Source organism: Myotis davidii, unplaced genomic scaffold (assembly GCF_000327345.1).
Source record: "Myotis davidii unplaced genomic scaffold, ASM32734v1 scaffold497, whole genome shotgun sequence".
Lineage (NCBI taxonomy): Eukaryota > Metazoa > Chordata > Mammalia > Chiroptera > Vespertilionidae > Myotis > Myotis davidii.
The window spans coordinates 1799365-1815321 of NW_006288434.1; the positions used below are offsets into that span (position 1 = coordinate 1799365).

Sequence of the window (15957 nt, forward strand, 5' to 3'; positions counted from 1 at the left end):
AACCAGAAACACATTTAAATGAGAAAAGTTAGAATGCAACAGGCATAGAAGCCTGTAATAAATATTGCTTCTGACTACTTTGTCCTTGTTCCTGTCACTTTGTTAATTCATTTTAAAAATGAATTACTTCTTCATGCTTTTGAAAATATTGATAGCTGGAAATAGATCTTAGATTGGCCAAAGACCCAATGTCATATAAATACATTAAATAGTACCATGACCTTAAAAAGCAATGAATCATAGATTAAAGTTTATGCTTCAAAGAACTACAGAGGATACAGTACAAGTGAAAACAATTTTACTTTCTCATTTGACAACATGACTTATATAATGCCTATTTTGAGTTGGGAAAGGAAAAAAATATATCACTACTTCTCCTCCATCCCTTTAAAAAAAAAAAAGCAGAGAGGCATACTGATCCATTTTCTAAAGTAGCAGAGAATAAGTGAAACATCATTTCAGAATATATCTCAAGTCCCTGATCCAATTAATGTGTGATGGATCTGAGCTGAGGCACCTTGGAAGTACCTTGCAGGAGGAGAGAAAATTATTTTCAGAAGATCTGAGGTTGTATTTAGAAAATCTAAAGGGAAAACTAAGTAGAATTAATGAGAAAAAAGTATTAGAATTAATCAGTAAGGTGGCCTCATACAAGATTTAAAGCAGTTTAAATTAATAATTTTAATAAATATTAAAAGCGACTTAAAAAATGTATTAGAAAAAAGATGGTATTTCCAATGGTAATATACGTTACAAAATACCTAGGAATAGGTGTTTTGTTTTGTTTTAGATTGTGTCATTATTTATTACAAATAAATGGTGGTTTCACATCTGTCAAAAACGGGTCCTGTTTTTACATGTGTTCAGGTTCTGAATGTATAGGAAAGGGTCATGTGCTTAGTTCGTCCAAGCTCACACGCACATCACTAAGGACTTTAAAATTAGAATGGTCTCCTTTTAAACCAATCTGTTTAGATTCAGGATTAGTAAAAGAGTATGAAGCTAATGAAAAACAGTGATAGAAATTAGCAAGTGCTACATAGCCACAAGATATTTAATGAAAATTACAAAGTGTTACTGAAGGACATAGAAAGCCTAATTAATGGAGACAGCCTATAAGTCTGAATAGAATGAATTAATAGTATAAAGATGCCAATTCTCCCCAAATTAGTCTAAATTTTAATGTAATTTTAATTGTACAGTTTTCCAAGAACAGAAAATATGAGTGTAGCCAGGAGAATTTTGAAGATGAATAAGATATGGATAGTCTTGACCTATGAGTTAGTAAAATAAACAATAAAACAAAATTAATATTTAAAACATTATGGTATTGTTTCAACTTCTCAAATTAATAGAACAGAATAGAAAATCCAAGAACAAAAATAAAAACAATTTAAATATATAAAATATGGGATTTTATATAAATAAAGTTTGGGTTCCTTCTTTACCTACTTCTAACTATTTACTTGGAAAAAGTCAATTTAGATTTCTACTTTTCACCATCTACAAAAGAAATTACAGATGCATAGAAACCTCATACACACATCAAAATGAAATATAAAATTTTTATAGTATAAGAGAGGGGAAGGTTTTACCAAATATGACACAAAACCAGGAAAATGGGCACAGACAGAACAAGTACTACACAGGAAAAAAGAAATTAAAATAGTGAATAAACCAGTAAGTGGTGGAAATATTCTTAACCTTACCAATAATCAAAGAATGTATTCAGTGTTGAGTACTAAATAAAGTGAAAGTGAAAATTTGGACTAGACTGGCAAAGATGAAAAGAAATTAACACTAATATGGCCAAGAGTGGGTAAAAATAGGCTCTTTTAGAATCTCTTGGCCCAGTACTTTTAGAGGGTTATTTGCAAATGTTTTTCTAAATTAAAAAATGAGCATGCCCTTTTCGCTCTTCTACCTGCAGAGACCATTCTACAGGTAAGTCATATATACACTTAGATGAGGAAGGAGGAGAGGTAGAGAGATTGGAAGCTTGAGGACTTGACCGCCACTGCTGGTGTTGGAATGATCCTAGAAGCTGGGAATGATCCCCAGCAAAGAAATGGGGACTGCCCTTCAGTCCCACACATGCATGGAATGGAATTCTGCCAGCAGCCAGAAGAAGCCTGAGAGAGGAGTCATCACTAGAGCCACCAGAAAGGAACACAGTCCTGCCAACACCTTGCTTCTGGCCGCGTGAGACTCTAAGCGGAGAACCAGCTGAGCCACACTGCGTCTGGGCTTCTACCTACAGAAAGTGTGCGATCATAAATTGGGTTGTTTCGAGTCTCTACATTTGTAGTAACTTGTTACAGCGGCAATAGAAAGTATAATCCCTCAGACTCTGGCCCATCCTCCGGTAGACACCATCATCATTGGGGTTTCTATCTGCAGCCCTCATATCTTCCCGGAAGCCTAGAATCAAGAAAGCAAGGCCCAAAGAGAAATGCATTATGGACACACTATTGCGAAATACCACTGTGCCTCGGTCTGTCACTGCCTGATATCTACACATCCTGGGTGTGATTCTTCCTTCTTTGCCTGTGTAACTAATTTGAGGAGATTATCTTTAAGCATTTAAGTTTATTTTACCTTTAGAGTCATTTATGTTAGAAAAATTTCTCAGTAGCACTTCGTCTTAGTTGATATGTAAAAGCTAGAAAATGACCATATATTTGTAGGATCTTATTAAGCAGAGAATCAGCTTAGTTCTGAAAAAGTAAATACATTACAGATAAGGTCTATAAATTTGCTATCCTAATGTACTCCCTACAGAAATAGCTACTATATACAATATAGTTATAAATTTAAAATAAATTTTCCCAGTACAAAGGCAGCATGATCGCATTTTAAAACAATGAACTAGGCTTTTTCTTCGCTTCATTATTACTCAAGAAATCCACTGAACATTTTTGCTTCGGTTTCACAGTCATGAAATGTATTACCACCTGTCTTATTCCACTGGTGAGAAAAGCAATTCAAGTTTTTTTTAAAAAAATGTTATCTCCTTTAGATGCAAATGAAATATAGTATATTATTGATCATAATTACAGTGAATTATACTTAAACATATTGTTGACTAATTTATAGGACCATATTTCAATATAAATTCACTGGTTGAATTTGTTGCATTTCTTCCTTATGTCAAATAACCATACTGCTTGTAATAACTAAATATTTATAAAGGTTGCTAACGATAAAATAGGAGTAATATATAAAACCAGGTGCTGTTTCTGCCGTTCAGATAGCAATTCTAAAGTATATGTAACTTCTAAACAGTAGTTAGAAAGCCTGGTGGAAGTCATATGACGGTCATTCGATTATTTCTGCTTAATATTTTTCCTTAATATGAAAATTATCATATAATGTTTATATATATTTTTTTCTTTTCTTCATTATGGAAAGGCTTGCTTTGTGTCTCCATAGCTATAAAGATACTGTTACTATGGAAAGTGCCTATAATTTCACAGCAAAAACAGAATAAACCCATAATTTAAAGCACCAAATTAAAGCCTGGGAGAATGAAATCACGCCCATTATGATTGACAGCCAGGGGAGGACTAGTGAGCAGGAACAGACTGGCAGGTACAACAGTAATGGTGATAGTGATGGTGACAGCAGGCGGGCAAGGCTCCAATCCAATCAGAGAAGCCATCTGCACTGCTCCTGACTCACAGCTTATTACAACCAGAAGAGAAATGCTTAGGGAATCTGCCAATTCCTTTAGTTCTTAGGATGAGTTCAGAATGGAGAATAGGAAAACAAGCCAGCGTAGGAGAACTAGAGAGGCAAGGTCAGCTACACTAATAAAAGAGAAATATGTAAATTGGTCATCACTCTGCTATACCCACCAGCCAATCAGGATGGTATGCAAATTAACCCAACAAAGATGGCGGGATAATTTGCATACACAGGCACGGAGCGAAGACTGAAGATGACTGAAGACTGAAGAGGCTTGGCTTCTCCACTGCGGCCGGACCAAAGGCCTGGGTCCCGGGCGCTGGAAGAAGACCAGTGCCAGCAGCCAGGGGAAGGAAGGCCTATTGCACAAATCTTCGTGCACTGGGCCTACAGTGAGTCAATAATAGCTAAGAAGCCACAAGTCAGGGAGCACATGTTGCCAGTGCAATGCAAGATAGCAGAGACACAAGCAAGTTAGAATAGCATATAAAACATGAGGCCAAGGACTCCTGAGACTGATACAATTCCTGCCTCAGCTGGAACTGTAGATAGAACAACATAGGAGAGAGGGAGGGAGGGAGAAAGGGAGGGAGAGACTTGCCACACTAAGAAGCTGGACTGGTGTGGGAACAGATTTTACCCTGTCCTGGGATAAAGAGGAGTGTGCAGGTATGCACAGGTATGTAGCTGGGCTCTGTTCTTTGTCTCTTGGAGTGAAAGAAGAGACTGGCCACCCCTAGAAACCATGCCTCAGTCTACAGGAATCACTGGGGCTGCCCAGTGATGCTTCAGATGCTGGCATTTGTTTAACCTTTACATAAAGAATGTCTGCAAGGTGCGAACGCTTTCTATGAGCAATGATGCTGCACTTTTCTCTAGTTGTGGTTTCTCCTGGTATCTCTACTCTTTGAAACCCATTTTTGTAAATAACGGGTTTCAATAGGTTTTAGGGGATTCCATTTCTGAAAATGTGAATAGAAAATTCTCTGTGTTTGTTACTGCAGCTTAAAGGTTACTGAAGATTCATTATGCTAAAACAATGATATCTTAGCAGGTAACACATCTTTGGCAGCTCTTCAAAGGTGTACTTCGGAATGGAAAAGAAAGGAGATTACATAATCATGATGGGTTTGATTTGTAGAGTTTCTGTATAATTTTTAATAGTCCATAGTACCTATACAACAACCTTTATTAGAAACACAGTTAATCATATTGATTGAATATTTAAAATTTTAATACTTTAAAAAAATCAAAGTGTTTAGTGTTGCTTTGACAGTCCACTTAAAAGTTTAAGCATAGAATTTAAATGCCATGGAATTTTACCTGAGTTTAGTATATAAAAACCTCCTCTGTTGAGGGTTAACAAAAATAAAAATAAATACACATCCAGGGGATACTAAATACGATTGAGAGGCTTAAACAGAGGAATACTACAGTATCCAGAATCTGTGAGGAAATTTTATTACAGTTGAGATTGTGTAACTCAGAATAATAAGGCTCATTCATATCTAAATATATGAAGATTATTCAAATATACACAGCATGTGAACCACTTAGTTTCATTATTACAAAATATAAAACAAAAAAGATTTAACTGGAAGTGAAAATTAAACCCTAGAACGTGATTCAAAGAGAAGACCTTGTATAACTTTAAACTGTGAACTGTGCTGTATGATTTAGAATATTACACTTTGTTGAGGAAGGAAATGAACTTCAGTTTTCCATTTCAGTTAGAAATAAGAAATGAAATTTTGAACATGTACTTACTTTCCAAATGCATAAGTCAAATTGAACACAGATTCTTAAAAAATATATATATTTTGTTGATTTTTTACAGAGAGGAAGGGAGAGGGATAGAGAGTTAGAAACATCAATGAGAGAGAAACATTGACCAGCTGCCTCCTGCACACTCCCTACTGGGGATGTGCCCGCAACCAAGGTACATGCCCTTGACCGGAATCGAACCTGGGACCCTTCAGTCCGCAGGCCGACGCTCTATCCACTGAGCTAAACCGGTTAGGGCAGATTCTTAATCTTTTTTAAAATAAATCTATTTAAATATATTGAAGTATAAGTCTAACCAACTGTCATTTCCAGTAAGATAATTTTACAAGCGACGGGTTAAATGAAGAGCTCAGTCAGGCTGAAAGCAGGTCAGAAACCTTTGGCCATCGTCTTCCCTCTGACTCAGTTCTGATTCCAGGATAAAATGACCACTGGCAGAGGGGGAAGAAGGCCGAAAAGGGCAAGGACTTAAGATACTTCAAATGTCAATGGGACTTGGAAGGGCTGTGAGAGGGGCTGGTGCCGCTCTTCTCCTACCTCTGGCCGCTGTGTTTCCTTTGGAAAGGAGGGTCTGGTTGAAACTTGTAGAAGCAGAAATGCCTCCTTTATGAACACAGCCGGCCCCCTGCCTCCCCCCGCCCAGACCCCCACCCTGGGGTTCTCTGTGATTATTTCCTTGTTTTTACATCTTCCTATGTTTTCTTCTACTTCTGCATTACATGTTGCCTCGCCATCAATGTCCTCATCAGAATTTCCCCACCTCATGTCATACTTCTCTCATAACTCTTGTCCCACTCTCATTTTCTAAGCGATCCTGAAGCTTCAAGTGAAAAGCAATAAATTCCTCACATACCAGAACAAACACAGAAATAAAACCTCCACCTTTTTGGACTAAAAGCTACAGAAATTACATTCTTGTGTCAGTGCCAAACTTTTATGCCTAAGAAAAGTATCCGAGGCCCACTTTCCCACTATTTCAACTTCAAGCATACATCTAGGTTAAACTAGAAGCTATTGCCACTCTCCCTCATAGTATATACCTCGTATACAAATTCATGTCCTGTACAGTTGAATTTAAATGCCATTTCAAAAGGTCATTTGACTTTCAATTGTTTTTAACAGAAACACATACACACTCGCACACTGACAACACAGGGTAACCATTTGTGGACTGTATAAATACCTATAGAGATTGTCAAACAAACTAAATGCATAGACAGAAAGGCACCTTACACCACGTGCAATGTTTTATCCCATTCAACATTCGTTAAAACCCTCTTGGGCGCTAAGTATCCAACCAGAGAGAGGGTGGATGGAAAATGAGCCAGACCAGGTTAGCATCTTCTATGCTATGCTTTCCAGTCACCTGGTACTTCTCCATCAAGGCAAGCTTTGTAATTGCAACTAATTATTACCTTATTTGTTCAGGCCTGTCTCTCCTTCCCACTGGCACATTCTTAGCAAATGAGGAGGATCCCAGTTAATACACAGCCTGGTGTCGGCCACGGAGTAGAAATCCAATCAATATTGACTGAGTAACAGTATGATGTTACGTTGTCAAACACACCGAATAAGGTAGTGAATAAGAGTGTCAGTTAATACACACACAACTTCCTCTAACAGTCAAAAGTTAGAAGAATTTGTCCACTTAGAGCAGCATCAGAGAGGGAAGATGAATGCGGCCTTAGTGTTTTTCACTCTACAAAGACTTCGAGACCAAATAGCTTTCGAAGCCCAAGGGGACAATAAGCCAACACTCCTACTTTTCCATGTGTTGGAGGAATGAGCTAGCGCTACTCCGGGTAGAATTTTATACTGTTCAGCTAGGGCTTTATTAAATTTCCAGCAAATACTTGCCACTGCCTCTTTGGAAGCCTTCCTACTAGGTAACTGGAACAGGATTCAATTGAATAAAAGGCAAACAGTAGCTCCATATACCTATTCAGAGTGCATGGAAATTTCATTAAAAATGGCCTTGGCCATTCTAGCCGGTGTGTCTCAGTGGTTAGAGCGTTGGCCCTTGTACCGAAGGGTCTCAGGTTCAATTCCCAGCCAAGGGCACACACCTCGGTTGCAGGTTTGTTCCCTGGACCATGCTTGGGGTGCATTTGGGAGGCAACCAGTTGATGTGTCTCTCCTCCACTGATGTTTCTCTCTGTCTGTCTCCCTTCCACTTTCTCTCTTAAAAAATAAAGTCAACGGAAAAAATATTCTCAGGTATTAACAACAACGACGAAAAACAAGCCTTTACCTTAAAATTGCATTTCTGTTTATATGCCGATGCTCAAAAACCTTAAAGCATTTATTTTAATAAAATTAAAAGCCTTCTTCTGAATGTCCTACAATTAAACTCAGTATGGAATCAATTATTTAAATACCACGTATTCTCTTGTAGTCTTATTATTGTCTGTTTTAGGTTCGTAACTTTTTAAAATTAATAAACCTTATTTTTAGAGCAGTTTTTGATTTATAGATGTTTATAAATTTTAAAGAGAAAAGTGAATAAATTAAGTTCTACCAGAGAAATATATTAAAAATTTCAAAGGCTAACATTTATCGTATTAGCACAACACAGTTAAAACCGTTAATTATATATAAATATTAGCAATTAAAAATCATTTAAATATGACCTTTATGTTCATAAATCAAATTTCTATTTCTGTACTAAAATGCAAAATAACATTTTGAAACACAAAATGAAAAATTCTTGTAACAATCATATTAAATATAGTGAGTTACAACCAGGTTATAAGGTTACATGGCCAGAGGAAGAACTATTTCAATATAATATCATTACATAAGGCTCCAATTCCAAAATCGCCATTATAGTTTGTAAAATCAAGATCAGCCGGGTCCAGGGAATAATGTATCTTTAAATTTTTTTTGTGTTGCACATTTTCGTCTTGACTTTTGTGTATAAGAACACTAGTATTCAAACATAAATGAGATTTCATCCATTTGCCTATAATTTATTTGCTGTAAAAGAAACACCACATTATATGCTTTTGTCTGTTAGTTAAGTAGAAGATACACTATTATTTCCATGATACCAGGGAGTTAATGTTTAATTATCAACACCCATTTGAAAAAAAAGACCTTGCTTTGACTCACAGATTCCTTAATTGCTAACAGAGGCTTTTCCGAGTAGGAGCACGGTATCTAATTTATTTTGGTGGATGTGACTTAGCGACTGAATTTTAAACTGGCAAAGCTTGGACTATCTTCACTGTCAGCAGAAAATTCCTCTTTGCCTGCTGCTGGAGAATGGTGTTGCTTGAAGTTTTAACAGGGAAAGAAACTGCAGTGAGGCAATGGATACCACTGGTAACTGCTGCTCACAAACTGAAAAAGAAGTTAGGTTGTCAGCAATAAAAATCTATTATTCGCCCAGAACACGAGGTGCCGTCTTCATCACCGTGTCTTGCTGGGAATGAAAATGAACTGGGCTGGTTCCAACTTGAGAGAGCTACAGAAAAGCAAAGAGCCCACAGGCCAGGGCACCTTTACAAAGGACCAGCAACCGGCAATCAGGGGGACCTCAACCCCTCCCTGAGGAAGAAAGACGTTAGATCCATTGCAAGAACAGTGGCCACGGCTGGCGTTCGAGCAGGTTCATCCCTGCAAAACAAAACCATTGTTCCATGTTCAGAAGAGCTGGCTAGTTTAAAGTGCCCCTCTCCCTCTGGAACAGGTCATGGTCCACATGTCACTGCAATAAAATGAGTAAGAGAAAAAGAATATATGTACTTAAATGACATCTCAGAGATGAAGTCCAAAGTAACAGAAAAGTGCCTACCCGTCTGGCTGAGCTGGGAAGCGCTGCGGCTTTTCCGGGTGAGGCCAACAATAGCTACCATTTTGGCCCCGATGCTGGAGCGCCGCTTGTGGCCGCCGGGGCCCAGGGCGCCCGCCGCCGTGTCCGACTGGCTGCCCTCGCTCTTGTCCAGCGAGCACATGTCGCCGCTGATGCTGCTGCTCTTGGTCATGTTCTTCCCCGCCGCGCCCACTTGTCGGCTTTGCATTTTGGATGTAAAGACACTGCAGGCCGATGGGTCGTTAAGAGTGAAGACGAGAGTCAAAGGGAAAAGACAGAAAAGGGATTTTAGAGGAAACATCTGAGACCGAATGGCAGCCTACCATTTATGGGGCATACTTTGAGGATTACGGTTTTTCAAATCCCAGGGTCATGAATGGGCCTTCCTACTCGGGGTGAACCTTAACACGGCTATGGAAAACGGACTTAGCGTTTCCCTTCTGGTGTCAAAGAAGACGCCAGCTTGCATGGCCAGAGGAGGAAAAAAATTCATAAAAAATCTGTGGGCTGTCCTGCAAGTGAAAATAAGCTTTGAGGCAGCTGTGTAGCCTAAGGAGGACGTTTCCAAAGCTTCCTCCCCTATTGATTCGCTACTGCCTTCAAAAAGAAATTCGATGGAGTGGGAAATTTTACAAAAAAAAAAAAAAAAAAAAAAAAAAAAACCCAAAAAAAAAAAATGGCGAAAATTACAGCATCCATTGCTCAGAGTGGCCTTTTAAAACAAGTTTTTTTCACTTTATGAAAAACCTAATGAAGTTTATCTAGCAATAGTGAAATTTTCTAACAGGGATTGATGTTTTCATTAGCTTTGAATTAAACATAATTTATTTCACTTCATATAGTTTCATATTTATTGACATAAGTCAATATTAAAAAAGATTTTCCTCTTGCATTCATTTGGCAATGAAAAATCACTATCCGTTTGCTAGACGGTGGTCAGAGAGCAATCAGTGAGTCCAGGAGGCATGCGAGCTGACTGCTGGTCTGCGGGACTAACTCTGTGGATGGAAGTAATCAGAAAGAGGACCTGGATTTTCTCATGATCACTGCCTGGGGTAGCAGGTAGAGTAAGAAGTTAAAGAATGAGGACATAGGCTATAGCCCCATAAGCCTGGAAGAATGTGAAGGAAGCAGCCTGAATGGCAGAAATAGGAAGACTCATATATGTATCACCAATTTTTGGCTCAGCATGAGAGAGTGATAGTTTCTGCTTTACTTTGATTCTGATCAATCTGAGCATATAACACATAATTACAGAAACAAAATAAAAAATAGGAAACATTAGAAAAAATGTATACATCATTTAAAGGATGAAAATAAGAAAACTGACCCACCGAGGAGAGCTCTTATCTCTATTCAATTTCTTGGTCTTAGTAAACAAAATATTTTTTTTTCTCTAGCCTAGAGTAAAATCTGCTAAAAAGATAGGACAACTTGTTAATTTTATTAGTGTATGTACATTTTCTCCAAATATTTAAGAGGGGAAAGGCTCAATATGAAATTTTTAAAAAATACAGTAAAGTGTATTATTTTAACCATCACATTAGTTTCAACAAGAAATGAGGCATAAAGAGAAAGAGAGAGAGAAGCAAAGAGAAGTGTATATGCTTCTATAAACCTCAAATTGATCATTTTCAAGCTTGTCTGATGTTGCTATTCTTTAACCCCTTCCCCAACAATTTTTTTGTTAAAAACGTTTCTTTTTCAGACTAATTTTTTTATTTTGGTTCTATATAGTATTTTTGATGCTGGTTATGAAAACAGTTTGTAACTCGTCTTCCTATAAACCATATTTTTTTGCCATATTTTCTTAGTATACTCGTCGACGACTGAAAAAGAACATTTTGTGAAAACGTGTATACACGTTTCTGCCGGGGAAGGGGTTTTAATAAGCAACAAAAAACAAAACATTTTAGAGCCATATAAACATGGGTTTGAATCCCAACTTCGCTTTTTCTGAAAGAGTTAATTGCTCTACTCTGAGCCTCCGCTTCCTCTAATGTATAAAATTAGAATTTTCCTTCCTTATTTTCAATAATAGAGATAATATGTCTGAAGTAAAAATTAATGAATAGAAATTACAATAATAATTATTAAGGTGCCGAAACCGGTTTGGCTCAGTGGATAGAGCGTCGGCCTGCGGACTGAGAGGTCCCAGGTTCGATTCCGGTCAAGGGCATGTGCCTTGGTTGCGGGCACATCCCCAGTGGGGGGTGTGCAGGAGGCAGCTGGTCGATGTTTCTCTCTCATCGATGTTTCTAACTCTCTATCTCTCTCCTTTCCTCTCTGTAAAAACTCAATAAAATATATATTAAAAAAAAAAAATAATTATTAAGGATATGGGCACTAAAAAAATAAGGTCAAACATGTATTATATACAGTAAATACATAACAGCATCAGTAGAAACAATATTTGCAATTATAAATTTAAAGTGAAACATTTTGAGATTAAAATGTCTAAAACTGTTTTCATGCAGCCAGCATTATCTAGCATCTTGAACTGGAATATCTATGAGGTCCCCTTTAACTAGTGGATGCTTTGCTCCTCTAGATATCTCTTGTTCCAGGGATTCTGAGCAAATGAATACAGAATGGAACAAGAAAGAGATTTTCATAGTACGCTGTCATCAGAAAAGGCACCGCATGGCTTAGAAAAAGCAAAGTTTTTGGTTGAGCAAAGGCTTTGAAAATAATAACATAGGCCTACAGAGTCACAGTAACCTAGTGCTCCTGTTATGTAGGAATTTGTACCTCAAACATACATTTTCTAAAAAAACCCACCTACTTATTTGTCAGGGAAGTCAAAGATATACTCACAAAATATGGCTTACTGGACCTTGTGCTTTCTGCATTTTAATTTTCATGGTTGGATATAAAGGGCATAAAAAACTTGGCCAAAATCAAACAGGATACAATAAAATACTAAATGGGAATGATAAATCAGTGTGTAGGGTAATATTTTAATTAGCATTTGGTTTTAAAGAAGTACACTTCTCTTCAACCTAGCAACTTGGATAATGCATTATCTACAAGAAAGGGTTATTAGATGTTTTGTTAAGATGGATCTACTTGAACTTCGAGATCACCAGGGATGCGTTTATAAGTAGTTGCGCTGGAATGCTGTTCTGAGGGAGGGAGACTGATGTGAGGGTATCACTATTGGCTTATTTTACTGTCCTCAGTGGACGTCACCTAAACCTACAGCAAACAAACTATCAACCACACATTTTAAAGTTTTCGGGCTCTTGATTTATAGAATACTTGTAAAGACTCTGCAAACATGGGTGTCATTTGGAATGCTCATTGTGCTTAATAAAGCGAAGACCCATTACATTACCAATTACTTTAAAAGCCAGAATTTGAAAGGGTCTCGTAATATAATAAATTTCCAATGTTGCTGGTGGTCTCAGTGATAGATTCTGAGGGGCAATTTGGCAAATATATAAAAAACCTTAAAAAAATAAGCTGACCTTTTAACCTATCAATTCTATTTTTAGGATTGATCCTAAGGAAAATCTTAGCAATGTGTACAGATTTAGCAAGAATGATTATTTATTGAGAATTGATTACAACAGCAAAATAAACACACACGGGAAAACCCCATAAAACGTCCAACTATAGAGGGCGTCTGAATAAGTTATGTTCATCAATAAAATAGAATGTACCTTTGAAAATGCTGTTGTAAATAAATATTTATTGACATAAAATATGTTCCTGACATGGAGAAAGGGAGAGAGGAAGCAGACATCTGAGCTTAGTTCTGGCTGGCACACATACTAAATGAAGAATTATCCTAACGCTTGGGGACACAGACAAATTCAACTGCCAGAGGCTCTTCAGTGGCACACAAAGAGAAACAAAGAGATTCATAAAAAAAAAAAATCAAAGACCAACACTCCTTTTCCTTTGACATAGGTAAAATCATTCAACACACACAGTTCATACCACAGACCGAAGGCGTAGCATGGCCTTCAAGCTAATCCAGTTTCCTGCACAATATTGGGTGTTGATATAGGCTACTCCGTTTCAGAAAAAGGCAGAGTTTCTACATTTCTACGTTCTGTCTTATGCAACACACAGAGTTCATACCACAGACCGCAGGTGTAGCATGGCCTGCAAGCCAATCCAGTTTCCTGCACAATAATACTGGGTGTTGATATAGGCTACGCCGTTTCAGAAAAAGACACAGAGTTTCTACATTTCTACGTTCTGTCTTATGCACATTTTCTAATTTTGCTTTATAAAAAAATGAAAAATGATCTATTTAGTATCCTAAAAGTAAAATATGTAAAATTGCCAATGCAAGTGATCTATTTTATCACATCCTTGTCGTTATTGAAAGTTGTATCCTGAAAGATATTGGGATGTGTCCTGAGCGGAACTGAACCCTGACCTCCTGGTTCATAGGGTGACGTCCAACCAATTGATAGCTATCTCAGCTGGGCTATCCTGAAAGATCTTTTTTTTTTTTCTTTATTAAAAAGCAAATCTGCTTTGTCAATCATTAGGCAAAAGGTAATGAAAGGTGAGTAAAATATTTGTAAATATTTCCCCAAAGACTTAAATAGCATATCGGGGTTATAGAAGTAGGTGATTAAATTAAATGAAGGTTACAGGCCACAGGGCTAAAAGTGTTAATTAATAGATTTGAGTGAACAGATCCAAGTGTTTGGCTGTTAAGATGAATAGGAAAGACAAATTCTGAGTTTGTGAGTAGCATTGTAAACAAAATATATAGTCACGTCCAAACAAGAATTTCATTATATTCTTGTTTGAGAGCTGGAAGGTGGTTAGAAGAGAATTCACCCAAGGAATTAGAGGCTGAGGTGATTCAGAATTTTGTGATTAGAGATACTTGGGGCCTAGCAACCGATACAGTGGAGTCGGAGAACCAAAGCACAGAAACAGAGGAGACACTTAAGGGTGGAAAGGAGACATAACTTTAGAGGAGAAGCATTTATATCTTGGGCTAGGAAGTGGTGCCAGAGAGGGCGTGTAGGGCTCCAAAGTTAGGTGATAGTAACAATGGCAGAGTAGGAAAAACCCAATGAGATTGGCCAAGCTCCCAAACATTATAGAACCTTGAAAGGCCTAATTCCTTTTTCCTTCCCTCTGCTGTGTTCCTGGAGGCAGGTGCCAAGAGCTAACTGAATACCTCTCACTACAACTCATACGTGCTTGCACCAGTTGCCAGTCATTGGGTGGGTGTCTGGACTAAAAAGTGCCATTTCTTTAATTCTTTGCTGTGTGTGTGTGTGTGTGTGTGTGTGTGTGTGTGTGTGTAATCCAGCTACTGTCTAAAGTCCCCCTTAATTAAAATTTGTATCTATATTAAAAATCCTCATTAGGATTGAATAACCTTTATTTCACTTACTCAAATGATGATCTACAATTTTAAGCTAGTAGAGTAGTGATAATTTAGTCAGCCAATGTTTATTGAACACCTACATATATGGGATACAAAACTGGGGGTAGTGCCATACCCTACATATACATGCTCACCTTTTCGCAAAAAGGAGCACTTTACCGCTTCTCTTTATCTAAATTGTCAGCATCACTAACTTTTGCTCTGGGGGGGCCATGATTAAGTAAAATAAGGTTACTTGGATACAAGACTTCCAGGCCATGACAGCCGATCTGATTAAGGAGATGGCTACTAAGTGAGTAATAGAAGGGCAGGTAGCAATATACGGCGTGGAAATGCTGAACAGAAGGGTGGCTCCTGTTCTGGGCAGGACAGAGCAGGAGGACACAAAGTTTCATCATGCTGCTCACAATGGCACAGAATTTAAAACATATGAATTGTTTACTTCTGAAAATTTCCATTTAATAGTTTCAGACCGAGGCTGACTACAGGGAACAAACAGTGACAGTGAAACCGAGGATAAGGAGGCTAAGCTGCGGGGGAGGGTGTAAGGGGTTGGGGTGCAGGCAGGTGGCTCCTATAATTTTTCTAGTTTTCCAATTCTCTTAGGCTTAGGGCACAGTTTCTCACAGAAAAAAACTTATATTTGATTCTTTGGTATATAAGCAGCTCAACAATTTTATATGATCTATTCAAGGCAAGAAAATCTGAAAATTTTACCAAGAGGTAAAACCTAAATTTAGGTTCTAAGTAAGTCAGACATGGGTTTCTATCCTATTTCTATCATTTAAGAGTTCATGACCTTGATAATATTTCTTTGCCTGTTCTGAGCATTAGTTTTCTCATATGTTTATTATGTACCTTTCTACTTGAATGTAAGCTTCATGGGGCAAGAACATTGCTTCTTTTGTTCACTGTGAAATCCCAGGTTTTAAAATAATGCTTGCCACATGCTAAGTGTACCGTAAGGTTGAATAAATGAGTTAACTAATCTAACAAAATAATAACTCTTACAAGGTTGTGATGAGGATTAAATGGAAAAAAAAGACACATGTAAATACAACATTTAGCATATGCTAAATGTTAGTTCTAATTATTATATATGTTTACAATTACATGGGGACTTTGAGGCTTTAGTAAAAATAAACACTTAAACTTGTTAAATTTATTCGAAGCAGCTATTTTTACATAAGCAGAGAAGTCAGTAGCCTCAAAGAAATGGTCCTTCAGACTTCATATCAGTGAATAATTAAGATACCTTTGATCATTTCAAACTTGAAAAGATGTATTTCAATGAACATATTTT

At 37.4% G+C, this 15957-nt stretch overlaps 1 protein-coding gene across 18 annotated transcripts in view; it reads right to left on the reverse strand.

Moving 5' to 3' along the window:
- Window positions 1-15957, reverse strand: part of RIMS2 (regulating synaptic membrane exocytosis 2) — a 296933-nt gene that overhangs the window by 38984 nt on the left and 241992 nt on the right. For 13 of the 18 annotated variants that reach the window (XM_015561714.1, XM_006760263.2, XM_015561716.1 and 10 more), the window contains one exon: window positions 9269-9510. The exons of 4 other annotated variants lie outside the window; for them this stretch is intronic. In XM_015561714.1, the coding sequence (XP_015417200.1) occupies window positions 9269-9510 (242 nt within the window). Of the gene's footprint in view, window positions 1-9268; window positions 9514-15957 lie in introns of all 18 variants that reach the window. One more of the 18 variants, XM_015561712.1, reaches the window with a different exon arrangement.